General features: G+C 42.7%; 1 protein-coding gene across 2 annotated transcripts in view; it reads left to right on the top strand.

Annotated features, from left to right (window-relative positions):
- The first annotated feature begins 1,072 nt into the window (after positions 1-1,072).
- The window catches only part of EPHA4 (EPH receptor A4), a 136,781-nt gene continuing 120,571 nt past the window's right edge, over positions 1,073-17,282 (top strand). The window contains exons 1-3 of one of the 2 annotated variants that reach the window (XM_010988407.3): positions 1,073-1,217; positions 4,215-4,282; positions 8,453-9,116. In XM_010988407.3, coding sequence (XP_010986709.2) covers positions 1,127-1,217; positions 4,215-4,282; positions 8,453-9,116 — 823 coding nt within the window. In that variant the 5' untranslated portion in view covers positions 1,073-1,126. The remainder of the gene's footprint in view (positions 1,218-4,214; positions 4,283-8,452; positions 9,117-17,282) is intronic. The other variant, XM_010988408.3, reaches the window with a different exon arrangement.

Below are 17,282 nucleotides of genomic sequence, written 5' to 3'. Positions count from 1 at the left end.
CGGATTTCTGCGCGTCCTGTCGCCCACTACCGTCTCCTGGGGCGGCGAGAGCTGTCCGGACTAGCGACGGGAGCGCAGAGCTTACAACCGCCGCTCAGCGCGGCTTCCGACCTCCCGTATCCGAGCCCCGCGCTCCCACTTCAGCTCTTCGCTTCTAGCCCCCCTGCGCCCCGGGCTTGCAAGGCCCGGTTCCGGGGACTCACCCACGGCAAACACACAGTTGGTTCCCCGCGGCCGAAGCCATGGTGGGGCGTCTGGCCGAGGTGGGAAGTCCTGTCCCGGGGCCGGGATGAGACCCACGGAGTGAGCGCGGAGAAGGGGCAAGAGGGGGCTTCTCTGTCACTAGAAAGTCTTTCGTTACGTCTCTGGAGAGAGTGACAGAGCCCTGCTTCTGGCTGAGCGCCGCACCGGACTTTGGGGACTGATTAGATCCCGGCTCCCTAGGAGGCTGGAAACCAGGGAAGAGAACTAATCAAGCCACAAAACTCCCCCCAAACAGCATTTCTTATGGAGGTGCGCCACAAAAACACAAAACGGGGCAAGGTAGCCGAGGGTAGTGGTGGCCGTGCGCAGGAGTTGAAGTGCAGTCCCAGTCCCGGCGCGCGGGACGCGAACACTTAGACCCTCAGAAAAGAGCAACAGCAAAGAAGCAGGTCAACTTTATACTTTTTTAAATTGCAATAAAAGAGCCTTTTCCTCCATCTCAAACCGCCCGTGGGGGAAGTGGAGGTTCCCAACATTTCCTCGGACTTCCCCCAACCAGTTTAGTCTTTCGAAGCTCCTTCCGCCGCCCAGGGGCTGGACCCCTGAGGTGCGGTCGGGAGGACCCCACCGTCTCCCTCCGGCGGGGGCGGGACGCCACGGAGCTCGCCCCCCTCAAGCCCCGGGAGACCGAGCGCCCAGCCGAGCCCGGAGGGGGCGGGGCATGTGGGCGGGTTCTGCTCAGTGGGGACGGGGCCACGGCGCCGCATCTGTGCCACCATTGGCCACTGGGCCCGGACTGGCGGGTGCACGTCACGGGCCGGGCCCACCCCCTTGGCAATGTCTTCAGCCTGCTGCACTCCTAACTTAAGCATTTATTCCACTGGGATAGAAGCGGCAGGAGCAGCGTTGGCACCGGCGAACCATGGCTGGGATTTTCTATTTCGTCCTCTTTTCGTTTCTCTTTGGGATTTGCGACGCTGTCACCGGTTCCAGGGTGTATCCCGCGAATGAAGGTACGAGCGGGGCGGCCTTTCTGCGTTCGGGGACCTAGAGGCGACGATCCGTGCGGGTGAATGATCCCCGGGAGCGCGAGGCCGGCGGGTGTGGGGGGATCCCGGCGTGAGCGGTGCTTCCTGACTCCGGAGAAGGGGGCCGAGACGAGAAGATCCGTGAGGGGGAAGCGGGGACCCGTCAAGCAGCTTGCCTCCGGGCAGTGACCCGTGCGTGTGGCGGGGTTGCCCAAGTTTGTAGCGAAAGGACAAAGTTTATCAGCCTCTGCCGGCGAGGGCAGCCCGAGGCGCCTCGAGGGGATGCGCGGGAACCAGGATAAAAACAAATAAATAAATAAATTCTGTGGACCTATTCCTAACCACCACTTTTCCCAGCCCAGGTCGAGGGGGAACGCAAGCCTTGAGCTCCTTAAGGGTATGGTGGTGCTCTCGGGTTCTTGCGAAAAACCTTGCGAGCTCTGGTTTCTGCAAAGTTTCCCGAGCCCTGCGCTTCCCGGGACCCGGCTGCCGGGCCTCCGCCGCGCAGCGGTCGTGGCGCCGCTCCCCGGTCGCCGGTGACCTGATTTCTAGCACCGGGCGTCAGACACCTTTCTCCCCGCCGGCCACGCGCCGGAGGGGTGCCATCGCTGGCCTAGGGGGCCCTAAGTTCCTCGATCGCCCCTCAGACCTGGGGAACCCGCGGCAAGTTGAACGTACTCGAGTTTTAGCCCCCAGATCTGTACATCGGGTTACTTTGGAGGGAACGTGCGGGACTGACTGAATCTGTCTCTGTGCTCAGTTTTCTGCGCGTCTGTTTGGACGTGCCAGAAGGTCTCTGTGTGTGTCTGTGTCGGTAAGGTAGGGGGTTGATCATTTAGATTCTGATGATCTCAGAGAGAGGCAAGTTGCGTGTGCGTTTATGTGTGTGTGCGCGCGCGCAAATGCGTGTATGTGGGTGCGCGGGTGCCCGTGTGGACGCGGACAATTGTGTGCCTGTGCGCGAGTGCCATGATTGTGTGCGCGAGTGTTCTAGTGAATGCTCGCGCTCGACCCTGCGTGCATCCATCTAGCAGACTCCTTCACCTTCCCACCCTCCCCCATCCATCCATCCATCCATCCATCCATCCATGTATCTATTCATACGTTCATCTCCAGGATCCGTCTATCCATCCCTGTGCAATCTATCATTTTCCCTATTCCGAAGGAGGGAGCCAAAAACCAACTCAGCCTTGGTTGGGCAGCCAGTACCAAGGGCTCGCCAGACGGAGGCTCCCAGAGACTCACGCACCTGCCGGCAGACACTGCTTGGGAGGAAAGGGGCGCTCTCTCCCCCTCTCGATCTCCTTCCTCCTTCCGACGTGGCTTTTGGTGCCATCTCGGCCGCTGCCACCCCTCGGTCCCCAGGGTCATTCCTCTGAACGAAATCTTGCATCCCGCGTTCTCCTGACTACTTCGGCTCACACTAGGACGTCCCCCAAGATCTCGCTGCACCAAACGCAGAGATTTCTTGTTTTTTTTTCCCCCTGCTTTTTATTTTGGAAGCAAAACTTGGGAGCTTAGACAAAAAGAACTGATGGAGCTGTAGGCTGATGTAGAAGGGGGGTGGTCACCCCATCTCCGACCCCTCCTCTCCCTTAAAAATTAATTCATTTTGTTGCTTTTTATTCCCATCACGTTTTCTTTTCTCCCTTTTACCCTCCCTTTCTACTCCCTCCCTTTTTTTGTAAATTGGGTCTTATTGTTCCCTTTGTGTCCCTAATCCACCTTACATAAATCCAAATGGATGTAGCGGGCTTTTCTCTAGGGACCAAGAAGAGAGGAGGAGGGGGGCGCAACTCCGGGCGGGAGCAACCCGGGGAAGGCTCTACATTTTAAAATAATTAACAGACCCTAGGAATTCAAGCTTCTCGGGAAAACCAGGAAAACGCGGCTCATTTTAACTCCTTTGACTTTAGGGTGAAAAGAGAGGGGAGGTGGGCAGAATTCAGGGGCCGGGGGGCAAGATTGAGAGTGGGGGTGCAGAGCAAGGATGAAGGCTTCCCATTCCCACCCCTCCCCCAGTCTGAAGAGCCAGCCTCGCTGATCAAATTAATAACCCAGTGGTTCCTTTGAGATAGGCCTTTCGACCCCCAGGCCTGCAGATCTCGGTGGGAAAGGGACTGTGGAGAGGTTAAGAATTCACTGCGTCCTTTTCAGTGTTCTCCGTGCCTAGGACTTTTCCAGCTTGGGTGGGGTGCAACCTCTGTTTTGCTGCCCTCGCGGTTCCCCTAAGCTTAGATGCACACTCTTAGGTGTAGTACAAGCATATTAAATTTATTAGGCAGCCCTCCCTATCTAAAATTTAAACCAGTGATCTCCTCCAGAGTGAAGGAGGAGCCTCCAATTGTCCTCAAAAAGACCTGGCAAAGAGAATCCTTTAGTGTACTTGCATTCTAATTCCACACGTCTGCCATTCCCCCTTTCTGAAACTTTGATATTTAAAAAAGCAGCGGATGCCACATCCAGGGCCTATTTATTTGGTGGTGGAGGGGAAAAAATGGTAGAGAAGAGAGCCTTTTCCTGACCCTCCGAGTACTCTCTGATAGAATTCACTTGTGGCTCTGTCACCATGATGATGAGTTATGCAGTCATCTGAAACTTGCAAAAACAAATATTTCCAGTAGATACCAGACAGAGATGAATGCAGATTTTGCTCTGGGGTGTAACTGCCCTACGTAGATATATTTATTTTTTGATTTGTACTTGAGATTCTCTATTCATCCTTTTTAGAAAATGAATCAACTGAGTCCTGGGATGGAATTTTAAATGCTAAGCAAGTTAAATAAATAAGGACCTGCAGATGTAAAGTGGGGAGAAGATCAAGTGAGTAATGATTATTTACATAAGTGAGACCAAGTTTAGGTTTTGATCAGAGTTGGATATGCACACCCTCAGCACATATGGAAACGCTCAGGCAAATGGTTTTTTTGTAGTATTGGCTTTTTGCAATTGGAAATTAATCTTTTTTTTTTTTTCCTACAGTTACCTTATTGGATTCCAGATCTGTTCAGGGAGAACTCGGGTGGATAGCGAGCCCTCTGGAAGGAGGGGTAAGTTCCAAGTTGCTCTCTGATCCACAGGGTAAAAAAGAATGATTAGCAACTTTCTGAGAGTCCTAATGGCTTGATTCTTGTTGATTGTGGTGAGGGGGTCAGATTTCCGCCACGGCCTATGAAGTGAATTACGCTTTGTTGGAGAAATCCTATACTCCCCTTGGACAGCTCTGTCATGGAAGAACTAGAATCCAAAAGGGCAGAAAGGGGTTTCAAAATTAGGAGATTGGTGGAGGCATAGTCTTAGATGCCTATTTTAAACTAAAATACCGACAAGAAATACGATCTGGGGACCAAATTAGAATTTATGCCTATTACCGTGATGGCCATGAAGTCCTGACAGGGTTAATTTTAGAGCAGTTGTTCTGTTTCAAGATGAGGAAAATGAATAAATAAAGATAACCAGGGAGAAAACGTTTCTAATTGTACCAGGAGCAGGTTTAGTTCTGTGTATGAGCAGCGGGGGGCTCTGTAACTTGCTATGATGGCCTTAAATCAGCTCTCGTTCCCTGGCACAGTGAGAGAAATCCTTATGAACTTGAGCCAGGGGCAACATCTATGCAGGAAAAGGAAAAAAAAGTTTGTGCGTTGTTGGTACTAAATGTGAAAAGTTGAAGTATTTGGATTCTTGGATCTTTGGGGATTGGAGAGGCTGGATTATAAACTATGAGTGAATGTACCACTGTTCATTTCTTCTGGAATTTGCCATCACTGCCTTTATCAGAAGATTCAGAGAATAGAATTAGGTCAGTAGCCACATTCTCTGCTCCCATCCTCCCCCCTTATTAACAGGTCAGAATGAATCAGCTTTGGAAAGAAATCAATATAATAGGTAACTCTGGCTTCTGCCAAATTGAAATAACTCTCAAATCCTTTAAAAATTAAGCATATCAACTACCTTTACATACTTGGTAGTCTGTGATGGAGTGAATTGATTAAAAGCAACAGGGATGAAAGATTAGGAATTTATCAGACCAAAATTGTAATGTGCTTCACACTTGGTCTTTGAATAAAAACAATAAAGAACTAAAAAAAATTAAGATTCATAGAAATTATTTTGATGGGTTTCAAACAAAAGACAAGGCAAGAAAGCAGTCATGAAAATGGAGAATTTTAGGCTGTCTTTTTCCAAAGCCAAGTCTTGTGATCCATTTGAAATAAAACGGATATTGCCCTGCCCTCCTGTTTTTCTGCCTGAACTTGACTGCAGTTGGTTGGGTCTCTGCTGAAAAATTCTAGTCTGCCCTCAAAACCATTTTTTTTTTTAAGAGGGAGGGAGAGTGATTGGCAGTTCTCTGGCAGTGTAGACAGGCTGTATTCACCGCTGATTGCAGGCAATTGCCCTCATCCTTTGAATGCGAAGAAAGGTACAGCTTTATCTTGTGAGAGTCAGACTCTTGTTAATCCTATACCCTGGAAAGGTCACTGATTCAAGGAGGCTTTCCCATGCTACACCAGGGGTATTGCTCTGTAGGTTGAATGAATTAGACCTGCTAGCGAAACTGAGGATGAAAGGTGTCAGTACTTGCATTAAAAAAAATTAATGAGTCTTTTTTGTCTTATTGGCCGCTCCCAAGTTTGAAGAGAGAGTACATCTTAGTATGATTTTGGACCTGCCTTGTTACACTAAATATACTTGTGACCTAGTTAAAAGCAAGGAGTGACACATTTTCGAGTACACTTCAGGGTCTATCTAGTTTCTGGAAAGCTTTTATTGCAATTTAATATGCTGCAGACGTGTCCCTCCCCACCACCCCACCTCCGACTCTCTAGCTCCCAGACTTTTGAAAGAACACCTGGTCAGTTTTTCTAGACACAAAACTTCTTTCGATTGTCTCGATGTCCCTTAAAAAAAAAGATACTGTGCATAGCTGATTGTATACAACCCAGAACTTTTAATGGGCAGGATGTTGACCTCTGAATATAGAACGTAGATTTTTTTCTTTTCCTTCAATACTATATGTGTAACACTTTAAGTCTTGTTGTGAAAGGTAAGAAATAAAAATTTTATTTGTGTCTAATAGAATTGGTCATTCCAAAATACATAGTAGCCATTGAGAAATTACGTGCCAAATTATAAAGTTTAATTAGTTTCTAGATTTTGTAATAAAGAAAACTTTTTCAGGCTTAGAATGAAGGGATAAATTGGATATCTACCAAGTAGGGATGGATTGGCCTTGAAAAGTTCTTTCTAGATGAGTGTAAGAGCATATTTTAATCTTTTGATTAATCTGAAATCTCTACTTATTGTTAGATCAACATCTTTCTTGACTAGAAACTTGGGATTATAACTTTGACCAATAATGACATTTATTTGTTGTTGTTATTTTTGAAAAGAACAAGAAACCTTATTTGACAATACCACCAAAGCAAAAGTGAATTTTAGTCACTCTTCTTTCATTTTCCCATCAGAACAACTAAGCAGAACCTGAAAATAATGAAAAGTGATGGTTCTTGATGGCAACATTGTAGCAAAAACCCAGTTTCTTGGCAGTGTTCATTTAAAGGAGTATATTGAGTTTCTGACACTGATTGTAAAATGCAAAACTAAGGGGAGATTTGTCACTGTGCTGGTGAATTGATCAATATGTTTAGACAATTAAATTCAGGCTGGAAAATTCGAATTAGACTTGAATTATCTGTATGAACTCTGTGGAGACATCCCTCTGTGCTTTCATTTACATTGATAAATGTGTTTTTCCATATTTCCTTTGTTCTGAGATGAGAAGCATGCTGAGTAGGTTTTTTCTGAAGGTGGGGATCTATTTTTAGATTTACATGAACTTCCCCAAATAAGTAAATTACTGGTGATTTATTGCTTAGTGCATAAAAAGAAATTTTAATCACCACAGGGCTCTTATCCCTCCCAATTCCAACTTTCATAATGGTGGCAGATGAAAAGGATACAGAATTTGATGCATTATGGCCCTTCACATAGTAACATTTCCATCCATTAATAGTTTTCCAATGCACAGATGGGAAACCTGTTAAAAGATACATTATGATTCTATGTACTTCATTGGATTGAATGGAGCTTTAAGTGGAGCTATTATAGAATATGAATTTTTTTAACTATCTTTTTTCTTCTAATTATATTCACGTGTTAGATACTTAAGCTGATTTATACCAGATCTGTATAAATGTATTGCTGTAGGTATTAATGAAGAATTGGAGGCTGCCTACCAGTCTGGTAAGAGCCCCCAAATTATCTTGCAGCTTTTAGGATTATTTTAAAAGCTATGGTGAGAACGAAACTACAGTGCTGCTCACAGTGAATTTTGCTGAATTCAGGTTGTCCCATCATTAGAATCTTTATGATAGGAAGTAGATTGCAACAAAAAAATCCTTCCCATCCTTCTTGAATTTTCTTGGGCTTTCAATCATAAGTAACCACTTACTATTTTATTTTCAATATCCATAGACTATTTAGAAGCAAAGTGTGTGTTTATTTATGTGTCTATGTTTACTTATGTGTCTGTTTTAAAAATAAGAGCAGTATACAAACTTTTTAATTGAATATGTACTCTTGAAAACTGTTCTTCCATTATAAACGACAGTGGAATTGAGAAATCCAACCTTATTCTATCTTCCCAGGACTACCAAAACCAGAATGGGAGATTTTCTTTAAAGAATAGTGACCGTGCAAAAAAAAAAACTTTTTTTAGGTATTAAAGAGCAAAGTTCTGACAGGAGCACTACTAATTAACTGATAATTGTCTTCCTTTGGCAAGCTTCACTCTTCTTGATCTTAATTTGCAGGTCTCTGCTCAGTTGTTGAAACAATACACATACTAGTTTTTCATTTATGAGTAAATTTGAACTGTTGCCACTTGAAATTGTAGCTGTTGTAATAGGTGAATTTGAGGTTGTTAGACCACCACGAGGAACTGCTGGGAACTCAAAAGCAATAAATCCAGCAATACCTCTGGATTTTAGGCAGAAGAGTGAAACAATTAAAAGAAAATACTTTCCCAATAAACTATCATCTTAGGAATTGGTGCTCCATAGTTTTTTGTTGTTGTTGTTGTTTGTTTTTGTTTATTTTTTTTCCTTATTGAAACAAGAATCATCACTGTCCTATGAGGGTTAAAGGGAATTGACAAAACCACTGTAGAATGAAAAAAAATTTTTCTTTTTAATGGATGCATTTCTTTTGGATCTTTGCAGTGGGAGGAAGTGAGCATTATGGATGAAAAAAATACACCAATCCGCACCTATCAAGTGTGCAATGTGATGGAGCCCAGCCAGAATAACTGGCTGCGAACTGACTGGATCACCCGAGAAGGGGCTCAGAGGGTGTACATTGAGATCAAGTTCACCTTGAGGGACTGCAACAGTCTTCCGGGCGTCATGGGCACTTGCAAGGAGACGTTTAACCTGTACTACTACGAATCGGACAACGACAAAGAGCGTTTTATCCGAGAGAGCCAGTTTGCCAAAATTGACACTATCGCTGCCGACGAGAGCTTCACCCAAGTGGACATTGGCGACAGAATTATGAAGCTGAACACGGAGATCCGGGATGTAGGGCCGCTGAGCAAAAAGGGGTTCTATCTGGCGTTTCAGGACGTGGGGGCTTGCATCGCCTTGGTGTCCGTCCGCGTGTTCTATAAGAAGTGTCCACTAACGGTTCGCAATCTGGCCCAGTTTCCAGACACCATCACAGGGGCCGATACGTCTTCCCTGGTGGAAGTCCGAGGCTCCTGTGTCAACAACTCAGAAGAGAAGGATGTGCCAAAAATGTACTGTGGGGCAGATGGTGAATGGCTGGTGCCCATTGGCAACTGCCTATGCAATGCTGGGCACGAAGAGCGGAATGGAGAATGCCAAGGTAAGAGGGGCCATATTGGACTTTCCATGAGGGCTGAGAGCACGTAATTAAATCAGAGATGAGACTAAATGGAGTAAAGCCAGTAATTAGCAGCCCCTGTGGGATGTGGTGGGACAGAGGGCCTAATGAGTAAGTGCTACAGCGCTAGGTGGCAAAACTAAGACGTTTCTAACACGGACAAAATAAATGATGCTGCTGTAATCAGCAGAAGGCCAAACGCATTTGCTAACAGGCACTTAGATCTGAGCCGGCTGGATGCGCCCTCTGAAATGTAAATGAACCAGCTGAAGAAGGCCTTGATTGATGCTTACTTAAAGAGGGCCAGCACAGTTTCCAGCCACGGTTCTCCTGTCCGGAAACATCTCTGTATATGGACATCTGTATATGCGCATGCGTGATTTAAGTGTGGCACTAGGGTTTGTTGTTCTCATTTCCTCCGGCTAATGAAAACCGAGCTGTGTGAATAAAGTCCATTTTTTTTCTGCCTCGTGGAGGAGTGTAGATGTGGCCCAGCAAAGTGGGAGCGAGAAAGTTTCAAGTGCATTCTGCTCCGCTGAGCCCCCACAGAAAGGGTCTCCAAGTGGAATGAATCTTGATGAAAGGCCTTTTGACTTCCCTGAGGATGTGATGAAGAGCTAGTAAAACCCTTCTTGGTCGGTCTGTGGTCAGAGGCAGTAATAAACTGTGATCCATTCTGATCACTGAGATTTTGCAAAAGTCCAGAGTTTTTTTAAATCGTGTAAATTCCTATTTATTGTATTTCTAAGGTGACTCCTCCTCCCCCCTCCTTAAAGTTCAGTGTATGCAATTCCCTCTTCCCTTATTTCCCCTTTCTGGGGAGTTTGCAAACTTTTTTTCTTTATAGCAGCTTTGTTTTTGAGTAAGGGCTGGAAGTAATCCATATTTATATGAATTGCTCATGTCGTGTGTGGATTAAGGCTTAAAAAAATCAGTTATTCCGAGGTTTTTATTTTTGCTTGGTATTTGTTTTTAGTGGTTATCAATAGTCTGCTGCTGCCAGGCTTGTACAGTTGCTACTAAAGCGTGTGACTCTTGGTCCCATCTATGGAACAGCACACATTCATCTTTTCTCAGGGTGATTGTTGAGCTGTAGACTGCATTGCCACATACTTCATCTGATTTAGTGATTAAAGAGCCCGAAATAACTGACTGCCAAACAATTTGTCTGGCATTTCAGCCATCTTAATGACAGGGTGGGATTAACTATGGAGCAATCCACGTGACTGATGAAATCAACAATTGTAACCTAAAGAAAGTTGCCTTTTTGGTAATTTATTGCTATAGAATTATGCATTCTTGATCTGCTACAGTTATTACTAAGTGTAGGGAGCAATGAATGTCTTTATTCCATTGTACATAAAATGGAATAAAGACTGATGACCTCTGTTGACCTAGAGTCGAAAGGTAAACTTGTAAACTTGAAAATTTTAAAGTTGGAATTTCAAGCTTTGTGTTTTGTTTTTTTTAAACAAAGATTAATTTTTTTGCTCTTGACTAAGGGGCTGCTAAGAAAGCTGTTCGCAGTTGAGACCCTGAAGTATATCCTGTCATTAATATTAGAAAATACGTGAGTGCATTGTTATTGGCACTTAAATTACAATCATCATAGCAGGAACAGTGAAGTGAACAGGACAATGACATCACTTCACATCTTAGAGTAAACTGTTCTGCTTTTTTGATTTTTGTAAGACAAGACTTGCACATCTTTACATGTCAAGATTCTTATTTCCATATTAAAAACACACACACACACTGTCTTCCATTTCTGGCTCAAATGTTCACGTTTCTGGTGTTAGTACATCTCTCTGTATCTAATGTCATTGTTTTTCAATTGTTACAGAGCCCAGTAACTCATACATTGCTGCACTATGAAACTCCTTGACATTTTTACAACCCAAAGTAGAAGGAAAAAGAGAAAAAGATGGAGGGGGAAGTGAATGTAAAAACAATTCAACACTGTAGTGGTTTGCTTTATGGAAATAATCTTGGGAATCCAGTTCATCATATGGTTCATGGAAGGGTGGTTCTCAGTGTTTTAGGTCCAGTCTGTTTCTGAGTAAACTATTCCTAAGGCAAGGCCAGATATTTAATGGAAGGGGAAGGCTGATTAAGCTATTTTTGAGAATCTTCATTCTTTTCATTCTTGCTACCCAGGTATTTTTGTTAGTCGTAAAATGATTAAATTCCTTCAAGGAGATACTTTTTGCACAAAACCTTGAACTTTGCTTGTTTTTAAACTACCAGGTAAGAATCTGATGAATTTAGGGAGAAGAAAAAACTTGGATGACAAGAATTCTTAAATTCCAAACTTGAGTGAGACTTTTTAAAGATGACTCAAGACTGCAGACATCTGAAAAGTAATAAAGATGGTTGCCTCCATTTGTGCCATTGTTACTGGGGTATCAGAGGATTACCTAGGTAGACCAGAAAGATCATCAAAACAAGGAACTGTGTCTCAATTTGGTCACTTAGCTGCATGACCTTGAGGATGTTTCTTAAGTCTTCTGAGCCTTGGTTTGTTCTTCTGCAAAAATGGGTTCATCTATAAAGTAATTGTACTTAGTTTAGAGACTTGCTTTGAGGTGACAGTGATGTAAGGTTGGTTAAAAAAGCATCACCTTTTAGATCGTAAAGCATTAAACTGATGTTTATGCTAGCATTTCTCTTATCACTTGGCTCTTACCAAGATCACAACTGTTGACTTTTAAGGGATGTTGAGTTAAAATGGTAAAGGGGAATTCCATCTTCCAGCCACTCTTGGAAGTCAAGGGCAAAGATAGGCAGCTTTGCCTTTGCTCTAACAGAGAATAATGTCCATTTGAAAATGATATTTAGAGAGTGTCATTTTTTTCCCCTCTCCTATAGGAGAGACAACTTTCCTTTGAGTGAAAGAAAAGTGATTTGGAAGTGGGACAAGAAAGACTGGGGTGTAAAGGGAAATTAAGAAAGAATATAAAGGAGAAAATGGGCAAGTCTTAAGAACTCTGGCAGCAGGTTCCTCCCCAATTGTCTTCTCAATGGGTCCACTGGGGCAGGACAAATAGAAGACCAGGTGAAAGGTCACCTACTTCCTCATCCATCTTCCTTGGGGTCTGGGAGGTCAGAGCGAAGATTGATTAAGATCTTAAATGTTTGACAAAAGATCCTTGGGCAAAAATGGCCCGAGCGGTTCGGGGCTGGGATGTGCTGTTGTTTGAGTCTAACCCTGGTCATCTGCCGGAGTCCTCAAGGGACCTCAGGGACAGAACTACACTTCCTCTTGGAGTTCTTACCTCCAAGCGGCACATGTTAATGCAGATGGAGGATGAAGAGCCTTGTCCAGGGCCGCAGGGTGATGGTGGGCTTGCCCTCTGAAGCAGCTGCAAGTTCATTCTGCTCTTGAATAACATTTTCTGAGATGATTTGGCTCCATCTCAGCAGGACAACAAAGAGTGTTAGCCACTCATCTGTCTTCTCCAGGAGAATGTCTGGCCGGCGTAAGCACTAGTTTGAACTTGCCTTGTGATTGGCTGCAGAGAAGTAAGTAATTGTTCTAGTTCATTGGAAAAAGGAGGCAAGGCCCACCTCAGACATCTCCGCCCTCTCCATGCACACGTGTCCCCACCAGTAAGGAAATGTTCCAGATGTTTCACAGGGTTGATTTTTATTACCTCAGAAATACTAAGCAGGAGGAAGAAGGGAAAAGATCCTTTATTAACTTATTTTTAGCTTAATTAAAAAGGTGAAAAATTAAAGTCACAGACATACTCTGTGAAATATTAATAAGTAATATTTTCAGACAGCATATATAAAAATAATACTAATAAAATGAAAACTTTCTTACGGAGTCACTTAAGGCCAAATAATCACAACTGTGACAAAATTAAGCTAAATAGGAACGAAACCTTGCTGATATATACAATTTTGCTCTAAGTGGTTTGGGGCCATATCTATCTAGGACGTATATGATAAATTATTACATCTATGGTGGCTTCATATCAGTAAAAGATATCTTTAAGCTCTTTTGTGAAAGAACAAGATAGAAATGCTTTGATGGCTGTAAAATAGAAATATTTTATATTTGTGCCCTGAAAAGAGGGAGAGGCTATGTTAAAAAAAATTACTTTGTTTTCCTAATATATTATAGGATCTTAGGAGAAAAAAGCACTGGAAAGGAAGTATTTAAAATATAGTCAGATGCTGTTTCATACGCTTTCAACTTTTGACATTTTTCTTCTACCTTTGAATCATGTCTTTAAGAATGAATTGCTTAAATCTCATGGCTGCTTTTATCTCTGGCTTTGAAGCATGGCTGTGATCATTGAAAGACGCAATTCTTTATATACGAGAAGAGCAGGGTTTAATTATTGTCCTTTTTCTGTTATACTTTTTTTTATTTTCCTTTCTGCATGTGACCAGGTTTCTTTTGTGAGTGTGAATCAGGTAGTGGTCTCTTATTTTGGATTCACCAAAGCATCGCATAGGAATTATCTCAGTTAGGGATTTTTGAATCCAGTATTTAAGATTTGATGACTTATTTTAATCTGACTGAGCTTCCTTGTACTTTTCAAAAATGTATTAAGACATAATTATTCTGTTAAGACTCAAGGCTTAAGGAGAAAGACTGATTAAATGGCTTTTGAGCTACTACTGTGCAGAGCAGAGGTGGTCATGATATGTTTGACTTTCACATCATTGAAATGTAATACTTAAAGTTTTTTAGGAAGGGTTTTTTTTTTTTGCATTTAACTGATGAATTTAATGTTACCAAATAACTGTATGCTTCAAACTCTTATTCCAATTTTTTTCTGAGTTACCACTCTTTACAATTTGGCAGATAACCCAAATATATCTATATACATCTATTTAAAAACAGTAACAGAAATAGGGGGATGGGTATAGCTCAGTGACAGAACACGTGCTGAGCATGGCCAGGTTCTGTGTTCAATTCCCAGCACCTCCATTTGAAAAAAAAACCAAAAACAAAACAGAAATGGAATAATCCTCTTGTCATCTTCTCTTCGTGATGTTTGACTGTTTATCATGGACCATGGACATCATCCCATATGAAAGGATCAAATTTTTCTTCATCCTTTATAATTGATAATTAATATTCTGTATTATGAATATATCATACTTCATTTAATTTTTTCCCTTATTTGTTGACAGGGCACTTTAGTTTTTCCTAGTAATATTTTTAAACAAGTCCTTTAATTAGCAAATCATGCATATATATTTTTTGTTAAAAAGTTGAATGATTAACCTTGTTATTTTTTTAACTTCATCTTGGATGAATGAATTTAGTAAAACCTCCTGACCACACAGCATGTAAGTGGAGGAGTTCAGTCCAGGATAACCAGACAAGTAACACCACCAAGGATTGTGGAACATAGTGGGGGGTCTCATTAAATGTTCATGGAATGAATGAATAAATAAATGCATAAGGAATCGTGGCCTGTTTCATATTAAACATTTATTTGGTGGAGTAATGTTTCAGGGAGTCAACATGATACATCAGAATCTTTGCATGTGACTAATGTATTCATTGGGTCTTAATGTTTTTATCATGTTTATGATCATCTCTATGCCTGAATGTTCAAAAATCTCTGTGGCCCATGAGTTAACATAGTACAAAATAAGACCTCCATTGGAGTTTGAGACTTGAGTTTAGTTTCCAGGTGTGCTGCTTTACCAGGTGTGTGTTCATGGTCACTGACTTAGCCTCTACACATTGGTGAGAGTATTATGTTATCATGTCTGATACACATATAAAAGGATGAATGTGTAAAGGGTTTAGCACAGTGCCTAGGATCATTAAGCACTTAGGAAGTAGAAAATGTTATAGTTAATTTTATTGTTGTTCGATAGAAATGTGACGTTATGGGCTATTTGACCATTGCCTGTCCAACAATTACGGCATTTGGCTTAAGTTTCAGAGTAGAATTTGTTTTTTTTTTGGGGGGGTGGTTGCATGGTGACATATGCAAGGCTAGGGGATGGGGTGAAATGGCTGGTCTTGTCTGCGTTGATCAAACCCTGCATTCCCCAGGTTACTGTAGCGGTTCTCAAAGTGTGTCCCAGTTGGCTTCCCCACGTCCCTTTCATGTGGTCTGCAAGGTGAACACTTTCTAAATACTAAGGTGTCATCGCCTTTTCCCTCCCCTTTTCTCATGAGTGGAGTTTTCCAGGGGCTACCTGAAGTGTAATATCTCATCAAATTGAATACAGAAGCAAATATGAGAATCCACCTGTCCTCTATTAAGCCAGACAATGTCACTCTTCTCACTAACTCTGTTTTAGTAAAGATAGCTTTTTTTTTAATTAAAATATGTTCTTTGTGTTGACAGGTAATGGGTTTATTATTGATATATTTAAAAAATATTTTTGGAGTAATTAGCTTTATTTATTTTTTAATTAATTAATTAATTAGGTACTGGGGATTGACCCAGGACCTGATGCGTGCTAAACACACGCTCTACCGCTAGAACTATACCCTACTCCCCCATTATAGATATTTTTAAATGAATTGATCTCAGTTTCAATTTGTAATGGTAAATACCGGTAGCTTTAAGTCACATAAACAAAAACACTTTGGCATCCTCGATATTTTCAAGCGGGTAAAGTGATCATGAGACCAGAAAGTTTGAGAACCACTGCCTTAGTCCATCAGCTCTTTAGTTTCCGGGGCAGGGACCGAGAGTGTTCTGGCTTCTGCAGACACTTGAAAATGAAAATAAAATAAGAAAGTTCCAAAAACTTTCCGAATCTGGGAGATTTAGGCAGCTTAGAAGAATGATATTTTATTTATTCAGCTGTTTAGATGTTTCTGTAAAATGAGGCGGCGATGGGTAGCCCTTAGCTTTCTAGAAACCGTTTATCTGTGTCCAGTAACATGCCTCAGTGCTCTCTTTAGTTTTCCTGTGCTGGTGAGAAGGAATGATTAAAGAAGGCCTCTGCTGTCCCCTGGCCCCTGAGAGGCTGTATCTTTTTTGCTTTGGGCAGAAAACCATTCCCATTATGTCCCCTTGGAGCGGGTACCCCTGAGCTGTTTAGCACGGAGGAGAGCAGGTGAGGTCACTGGGCTCCGTGATCAGGAGGGTAATTAATAGTCGCATGACTAAATGAACATTTTATGAATATTCAGGGTCTATTTGGGCTTCCTGGGAAACAACGTGTTGGTAAGAATGACAACTCCCTTTAGAGAAACGCTGAGCGTTTTCTGGGTGAATGAGGGTCCTCAGCTGTCGGCCTGGGGTGGCTGCGGCAGATCCCTTATTTGCATGTTCTGTATGCACCCTCATGCAAAACAGCACACCCACTTTCCCCGTTCACAAAGGCAACGAGGGCTTCCTTTGGAAACTCCAGCCAAAATCTCCTTCTGTTTATGCAGAGCCCAATGATTTAGACACCATGCAAATTAATTCGGTTTTGATTTGAATGCTTCCAGAGACTGGGGATGGGGAGGCAGAGAGTGGGCTATTTGCACAGGGCCCTTTCTGTGCACTCCCCCACCCCCGTCCCCCTTGTGTGTGGCTGCTTGTCACTCTCCAGCCCCCTGCCCCATGTAAAAACAACCCAAGCTCCCGCTGCTCATTTTATTTTGACCTTTGGGAAGGAACCTAGTCTTGGTGAATCCCTTGGCTTGTCTGTTTAGTGACAGCTTCGGCTGGAATCTTGCTGTTCTTTCTGAGCTGGGAGAAGATGGCACTATTCAGATTATGCTAGGAATGTTTAGAAGTGTCCCGACAAAGGGTTTAAAAAAATTGTCAAGTAAAAAGATAAAATTCTTTGAGAAAGAATTGTCAGATCACAGGAAGTTCCGAAAACAGGCTTTAGGTCTCTGGTGGGCTGGGATCTATTCATTCCTTAAACAAATGGATATTGAAAGCGTATAATGTACAAATCACCATTGGTATTTTCATTGTATTTCTACATCTATGAATGAGTACATCAGTCTTTATAGCAAGAATCATGATTAAAATCCCTTATTTTCATGTATGCCCCAAATTTAGACATTTATTTAAAAGCTGTACTGACCGTAATTCTGTTCCTTATTCATATGTGTACTCACTTTGGGTTGACTATTTCCTTTTGAATTCCTGTCTTCCCATCCCACCCAGTGTCTCCAAATTTACTTAACCTTTGCTTTCTTCCTGAGAATGGAAA

Source organism: Camelus dromedarius, chromosome 4 (assembly GCF_036321535.1).
Source record: "Camelus dromedarius isolate mCamDro1 chromosome 4, mCamDro1.pat, whole genome shotgun sequence".
NCBI lineage: Eukaryota > Metazoa > Chordata > Mammalia > Artiodactyla > Camelidae > Camelus > Camelus dromedarius.
Note: the sequence above shows the minus strand (reverse complement) of the source record. Positions and strands in the feature narration are given on the sequence as shown.